We start from the raw sequence: 8,120 nt of genomic DNA, 5'->3' as shown, positions 1-8,120 counted from the left end.
CACAAGTTCTTTGATCTTTTGTAGCCATGGAAGGGGGGGGGGGGGGGGGGAGGGGGTTAAGGAATTGACACCCTCTTTTTCATGCAGTTGAGAAATGGGGTAAAGGATAAGCCTGGAAAATAATGCATAAGAAAATGTTTTCTTCATATAATTTGAATCCTGGAAGTGTAGGAACATTGCACAAGTTTCTCTTGCTTATGTACAAAGAGAAGAAATACATACAAAAAGGAGTTTAACATGGCACTCTTTAATCAGACAGAAGGACCTGATCTAAGTACCCTCTCTAATTTTTCAGCCTTTGCATAGTCAGTTTCTGTTAAAGGACCAGCTGGGAAAGGGGTGATCTCAACGATAAGGTGTGGTGTAGGGAGCTCATCAAACAATGCTCGCACGTTGTTGCAACAGACACTTTCTCCATGAGCACTCTCCCTTCTAATCTGACAACCCTGGAGAAAACAGTAAATACTTTTTAGGAGAGATTGAAAAAAGATGCATGTAGTTCATATTCAGCAATACTCGTTATGGAAAATGCCAAACGAAAAAATTGTAAAGTTCTCATTACCTTGTGAGAAGTGGCATCTCTGAAGTGGTCATCATCTGATAGCAAGGAAGCAATGGATTTGAGAAGGCGCCTTCCTTCAGGTTTGGACGGTACCCTATAATTTCGACGTAGGGTCCCCTTAGTGGTAGGATGCCATTTGCTCACTAATTTCCTTCTGTCAGTAGCTTCCTTCTCTGTTAAAACGAGAACAAGAATACCATTAAATTCTCTATTTACTAAGCGGCTGAATTTGGAAGAAATGTTCAGAAAGAATTACTGGCCTGAAGATAAGCAGCAACCACATTTACATGTAAATAAGACAGTTTATCAAAGGTGAAAAGCACAAAAAGCTCTAAGCTCCATTGGGGCTTTTAGCGCAAATAAAGCATGGGATTTAATGAAGAATGAAAAAGGAGATGGGAAGTAGTGTCCTATGGCAATGTAAGACTGCACAAAGGAATAAATGTTTCTGCAAGGAGAACTCACACGTATTTCGGTAGTTTCCACAAGGAGCTTATTTATTCTATCCGAAACAAATAACAATAATGACTAAGTAATGACATAATTTGATGTATTAGGCAAATGAGTTCTTAAGTCGACTATATTCTTGCTAACAATTGTTATCAACATATATCAAAGGCAGGACAAGTGAAAATCGAGGCAGCACCGTTCATGTTACATGAAAAAAAATCCAAAGCACATGAGAGTTTAAGACACTAGTGTAATGAAACAATTTTCCTTTTAAATCTTACCAATGCTTACAAACTCCAGATTGGCACATATGTCCTTATCACCCTCACAAAATTCATACTAAAATATATGGAGGGGAATTAGGTTACTTACGGGGAGGGATGATAGAAAGGTAACCTATGAGACCAGGAGATCGGGCTTTTTTCCCTCAGCTTCTCAAATTTTAGGAGGGGCTCACTGAAATCTCAACCCGTGTAACTCTGATCCAACCTACTCTACAGGAGTGAGCGGAGAGAGGAGCCAAGGAGGGGGATACATTCAACAGCAACCAAACTCTTAAGCATGGGCAGAGCTAGAGGGACGCAAACCTATAATCCACATTATATATACAAGGTCAAAATTATTACTTATGCATATATATTAGATGTTGAATCTCCTTGGCTTCTTCACGTTTTTACTTCTTTATATTTTGAATCCCGTTAGTGAAAATTCCAACTCCACCGCTGCTCTTAAGAATTTAAACTTGAGGCTTGAGACCTAAAACCCCCACAGATTATAGATATATGGTTTATGTCCTATTAATACCTTTGCTTTCCGAAACTAGTCCATGACTTTGGAACATTGATTAAACAATTTGTCATGTAAGTAACACTCCTATAACTTGCAGCAAAAATCAAAACAAGAAAAACAGAACTACTCGAATTTTCTACAAAGCCATTATTATTTTCCAAAAGTAATCCAGGTCAAAAGTTGTTCATCAGCATATCAATACATCATCTCATACAATATAATCCATCATTCCTAAAGCACTAAATACAAACAAATATAGATGTACCAAAGAACAATCCACAAACCTGGTTTGCTTTGCAACTCTTCAAACCATTTGGCAAAACCCAAATCAGCATTCCCATCAGTCTCCAAATCTATAACCAAAACACATAACAAATCAAAGCTTCAAAAAACCACAGTTCCCAAATAAACAAAACAACCCCATTTCTCATTAACACATTACAAGTTGAACTAAAGACCCGAATACCATACTTCCCCACATAAGAAAATAACCCCATTTCCCATTCTTGAGAAATCTACAACCAACACACACAACAAATCAAGCTAAAAAACTCAAAAACCACAGTTCCTAAATAAACAAAACAACATCATTCTACCTAAGACATTACAAATCAAGCTAAAGACTCAGATACCATACTTCCCCACATAGTAAAACAACCCCATTTCCCATTCTTGATAAAGCTACAACCAACACACATAACAAATCAAGCTAAAGAATCAAAAACCACAGTTCCCATATAAATAAAACAGTCCCTTCTCATTAACACATAACAAATCAAGCTAAAGACTCAAACTTCCAACAGAAAAAAACAACCCCATTCTCATTTACACATTACAACTCAAGCTAAAAGACTCAAAAACCACAGTTCCCATATAAATAAAACAACCTCTTCTCATTAACACATAACAAATCAAGCTAAAGACTCAAACTTTCCACATAAGAAAACAACCCCATTCTCATTAACACATAACAACTCAAGCTAAAAGAACCAAAAAAACACAGTTCCCAAAAAACTAAAACAACCCCATTTCTCATTTATACATTACAAATCAAAACTAAAGACTCACATACCATACTTCCCCACATAAGAAAACAATCCCATATCCCATTCTTGATCTGAAAAAATAAAACAAGAATACCTGAGACAAGAGGATTAGAAGGAGATCCAGCTAAACCAGCTTTCAAGAGGGCATAAAATACACAAACTCTACCAACCCACAAGACAGGAGCTTCAAGCAAAGTAGCATGAATGGTTGTTGATCCAGTTTTGGCACTAGAAACACTCAATGAGCTCCTTTTGTTACCCAAATAGAACCTGTAATCAAGACTGGGTAAAAAAGATTTGGGTAACAAAGGAGAGGTGAAAAAGGTCATATTTTTAAAGAAAAAACTGTTTCTTGAAATAGGTTGAGATGAAAATGTGAAGGAATTGGTTGTAGTTTGTAGAATCATTGCTTTGATTGGATTTTGAAAAGTAAATTGAAGTGAGAGAGTGATAATTTTTGGAAGTTTTTTGTGATTCTTTATAGAGAAGATACTTCAGAAGTAGAAAATGAAGCTAATAGATTTTTTTTTTAAGGTATGGTCTATGGATAAACTTAAGGTCAATTTTTCATTTATACAAAAATAAGTATATACAATGGGACCCATCAACAAGGAATTGAATTTATTATACTTATTTCACAAAGGAAATAATGGTCTAGAAGGAAAGGATTTTATGTAAAAGAAAACAGAATAAAAAGAATAAGAAGGCAATAGTTGTAAGATATATCTTTTATTAATTTTTAAATTATATATTGAAAATTGAAAAGTCAAATTCAAAAACCATTATGTACAAATACACATGACTAAAATGTATTGATGAATTTGTATTTCATGACTCCGAAATATCAAAATAAACAACATTAGACATGAAAAAGCGATGAGTATTAGCTACCAAAAAACCCATAAAATTTTGGTTCAAACAGAGTCAGTTAGACATATTTCAAAAAAATTATGAACAAATATATATGAAATGCATAGATAATTCTGAATTCTTATTTTGTAATAGAGAAACTCTAAAAAAGCATGTTTGTTTAAAGAAATAATGAGTATTATTTACTAGGTCATCACGAATGGATCCATAAAATTTAGAGTCAAAATACTCAGCTAGTCACATTTCAAAAAATTTAATAGACTAATACACATAAAAATCTAAGATAGTCTTGAATTCCTATTTTGTGACGCATAAACTCCAAAAAAGTGATGTATGTCCTTGAGAAACAATGAGTATCATTAATTAGGTCACCACAAATAGGCCCACAAAATTGGGATCAAATTGACTAAGTGAGACATATTTCATAAAATTCATGGACTAATACACACGAAAAATTAAGTAAAAATCTGAACTCCTTTTTTTGTGACCCCTAAGCGCCAAAAAAAGTGTGCGTGAATTTTATAGAAGCTGTGAATATCATTCACTAGGTAATTACGGATGATCCCACGAAATTTAGAGTCAACAAGTTTCGGACGATCATATTTACCAAATATTCATTAGCTAATATGCATGAAAAATTAAGAAAAATCTTCAATTACTGTTTCTGACCCCTAAACGCTAAAAAAGTGGTGTGAATCCTATAGAAGCTATGAATATCATTCACTAGCTAATTACGGATGGTCCTATAAAATTATGAGTCAAAAAGTTTCAGACAATAATATTTACAATATATTAAGTGGCTAATACACACGAAATATTGAAATTTTTTTGAATTCCTATTATGTGACCCTAAATGCTAAAAAAGGTAGGTAGATTCTGTAGAAGCTATTAATATCATTCACTAGGTAATTATTGACGATCCTACAAAATATGAGTTCAAAAAGATTTGAAGGGTCATATTTATAAAATATTCATAGGCTATAATACACATGAAAAGCTGAGAAATATCTTGAAATCTTATTTCGCGGCCTATAGAAGCTATGAATATCATTCACTAGATAACTATAGATGGTCATACAAAATTAGGAGTCAAAAAGTATCGGAATTTCATATTTATAAAATATGCATAGGCTAAAACACAAAAAATTGAGAAATATCTTGAACTATTATTTCGTGACCAGTAAATGATAAAAAAAAAGTGGCATGGATCCTATAGAAGCTATGAATATAGGGGCCGCACAAGCGGAATTAGACGATTTTATCATTTTGCGTGTGTGTTAGCCCATGAATATTTTGATGATATGGATTTCGATCAATTTTTCCCCAAAACCTTTATGGGACCTTTCGTAAGTATTCGAGGGAGAAGAACGTGCAGTCTCGGCACGATACACGACATATTCATAACATTTACGGGCCACACAAGTGGAATTAAGTAATTTTCTCATTTTTCATGTGTGTTAGCCCGTGAATATTTTGGTGATATGACTTTCAGTCAATTTTTTTTAGAAAACTTTATAGGACCCACCATAAGTACTAGGGAGAGAAGTATGTGTAGACTCAACATGATCCAAGTCATATTCATAACATTTAGGGGGCGCACAAGCACAATTAAGCAATTTTATCATTTTCCGTGTTTGTTAGCTCAGAAATATTTTGATGATATAGCTTTCGGTCACTTTGTTTTGAAACCTTTATAGAACCCTCCGTAAGTATTCGGGGGAGCAGTACATGTAGCCTCGATACGATCCAAGTGTATGCATAGAATTTAGTGGCCGTACAAGTTGAAGTAAACGATTATCTCATTTTTCGTGTATGTTAGCCCATAAATATTTTGGTGATATAACTTTCGGTCAATTTTTTTTCAAAGCTTTTATGGAACCTTTCGTAAGTACCCAAAGGAGAACTACTTGTATCCTCGGCATGATTTATGGCGTATTCATAGCATTTAGGGTCGTACAAGTGGAATTAAATAATTTTCTCATTTCTCGTGTGTGTTAGCACATGAATATTTTGGTGATATGATTTTCGATCAATTATTTTCTGAAACCTTTATGAGAATATCAGTAAATACCCGGGGAAGCAATACATATAGCCTCAGCACAATCTACGGTGTATTCATAGCATTTAGGGGTTGCACAAGCGAAATTAGGTGGTTTTCTCATTTTTCGTGTATGTTAGCCCATTAATATTTTGGTCATATGACTTTCGATCGATTTTTTCCCAAAAACTTTATGGGACCCTCTGTAAGTACCAGGGGAGCTACGTGTAGCCTCAGCACGATCCACGACATATTCATAGCATTTAGGGGCTGCACAAATGGAATTAGGTGATTTTCTCATTTTTTCATGTGTGTGTTAGCTCATGAATATTTTGGTGATATGACTTTCGGTCAACTTTTTTTTAAACCTTTATGGGACCCTCCATAAGTACTGACGGAGAAGTAAGTGTAGCATCCGTACCTTACAAGGTTATTCATAGCATGTAGGTGTTGCACAAGCGAATTAGGCAATTTTCTCATTTTTTGTGTGTGTTAGTCCATGAATATTTTGGTGATATGGCTTTTGGTCAGTGTTGTTTTGAAGCCTTTATGGACCATCAGTAAGTACCTTGAGGAGCAGTACATGTAGCCTCGGTATGATCCATGGTATATTCATAGAATTTAGGGGTAGTACAAACTGAATTAGGGGATTTTCTCATTTTTCGTGTGTGTTAGCTATTAATATTTTAGTGATATGACTTTCAGTCAATTTTGTCTTGAAACCCTTATGGGACCCTCCGTAAGTATTGGGGGAGAAGTATGCGTTGCTTCGATACGATCTACAGTATATTCATAGTATTTAGGGGTTGCATAAGTTAAATTAAGCGATTTTCTCATTTTTCGTGTGTATTTATACATGAATATTTTGGTGATATAATTTTTGGTCAATATTTTTTCAAAATCTTTATGGAACCCTTCCTAAGTACCTAGTGGAACAATACGGTAGCCTCGGCACGATCCATGATGCATTCTTAACATTTAGGGCCCGCGCATACATAATTAAATAATTTCTCATTTTTCGTGTGTTAGCCATGATTATTTTGGTAATATGACTTTCGATTAATTTTTTTGAAAAATTTATGGGACCCTCCGTAAATATCCGGAGGAACAGTACGTGTAGCCTCAACATGATCCTCGGCATATTCATAGCATTTTAGGGCAGCACAGGCTGAATTAGGCTATTTTCTCATTTTTTTGTCTATATTAGCAAATGAATATTTTAGTGATATGGATTTCAATCAATTTTTTTGAACCTTTATGGGACCCCCTGTATGTATCCGAGGGCGCAGTGCGTGTAGTCTAGATACGATCCACAACGTATTCATAGTATTTAGGGGTTGCACAATCGAAAGTTGGCAATTTTCTTATTTTTTGTATGTTTTAGCCCATGAATATTTTGGTAAACTGGCTTTCGGTCAATATTTTTCCGACATATTTATAGGACCCTCCATAAGTACCCGGGAGATTAGTACATGTAGCATCGTCATAATTCACGGTGCATTCATACCATTTAGGGGACGTACAAGCAGAATTAAGTGATTTACTCTTTGTTTTTTCGTGTGAGTTAGCCCATGAATATTTTGGTGAACTAACTTTCAGTAAAAAAAAATTATGAAATCTTTGTGTGATCCTCCATACGTACTCGGAGGATCATTATATGTAGATTCGGCACGATCTACTATTCATTCATAGCATTTAGGGGTCGCACAAGCGAAATTAGACAGTTTTCTCATTTAATGTGTGTTAGCCCATGAATATTTTGGTGAAATAACTTTCGATAACTTCTTTTCTGAAACCTTTATAGGACTCTCCGTTAGTACCCAAGGGAGAAGTACATCTACCATCGGGACGATCCACGACTCACTAATAGCATATAGGGGTGGCACTTGCGGAATTAGGCGATTTTCTCATTTTTCATGTGTGTTAGCCTATGAATATTTTGGTGAACTGGCTTCTGGGATTTTTTTTTTTAAAACCTTTATGGTACCCTCTGTAAGTATCTAGGGGAGCAATATGTGTAGCTTCACATGATTCACACCACATTCATAGCATTTAGGGGCCACACAAGCGGAATTAGGCATTTTTTTCTTTTTTCGTGTGTGTTAGCCCATGAATAATTTGATAAACTGGATTTTGGTCAATTTTTTTTTAAAACCCTTATGGGGCCCTCCATAAATAACCAGAGGAACAATACTTGTAGCATCAACACGATCCATGGTGTATTCAATGCATTTAAGAGTCGCACAAGCTTTTAGGTAAAATAGATGTAGATATGCATATATTACAATAAAGAGGGTGCTTGGAATGAAGACAAAAACATTATTTCAAGAGAATTTATATTTAATCTATCAAATCAATGTGAATT

At 34.9% G+C, this 8,120-nt stretch overlaps 1 protein-coding gene across 1 annotated transcript; it reads right to left on the bottom strand.

Moving 5' to 3' along the window:
- Positions 1 to 120: 120 nt before the first annotated feature.
- On the bottom strand, positions 121 to 3,322 carry LOC129887814 (uncharacterized). The gene is made up of 4 exons (XM_055963044.1): positions 2,942 to 3,322; positions 2,086 to 2,154; positions 563 to 735; positions 121 to 446 (listed from the first exon to the last, which is right to left on the bottom strand). Exons 1-4 carry the CDS (start codon positions 3,252 to 3,254, stop codon positions 252 to 254), a joined length of 750 nt encoding a protein of 249 aa, XP_055819019.1. The 5' UTR covers positions 3,255 to 3,322; the 3' UTR covers positions 121 to 251.
- Between the last annotated feature and the right edge of the window lie 4,798 nt (positions 3,323 to 8,120).

The sequence above is a fragment of the Solanum dulcamara genome, chromosome 4 (assembly GCF_947179165.1).
Source record: "Solanum dulcamara chromosome 4, daSolDulc1.2, whole genome shotgun sequence".
NCBI lineage: Eukaryota > Viridiplantae > Streptophyta > Magnoliopsida > Solanales > Solanaceae > Solanum > Solanum dulcamara.
The sequence above is the reverse complement of the archived record's forward strand: the minus strand, read 5'-3'. Positions and strand labels throughout refer to the sequence as shown.

What these genes read in the sequence shown, in the direction of transcription:
- LOC129887814 (XM_055963044.1), bottom strand. Translation starts at nt 3,254, where the DNA reads ATGATTCTACAAACTACAACCAATTCCTTCACATTTTCATCTCAACCT. An exon ending in AGAGTTGCAAAGCAAACCAG is followed by an intron (nt 736 to 2,085) that starts GTTTGTGGATTG and finishes TCGTTTTAACAG; the next exon opens with AGAAGGAAGCTACTGACAGA. An exon ending in GAGATGCCACTTCTCACAAG is followed by an intron (nt 447 to 562) that starts GTAATGAGAACT and finishes TGTTTTCTCCAG; the next exon opens with GGTTGTCAGATTAGAAGGGA.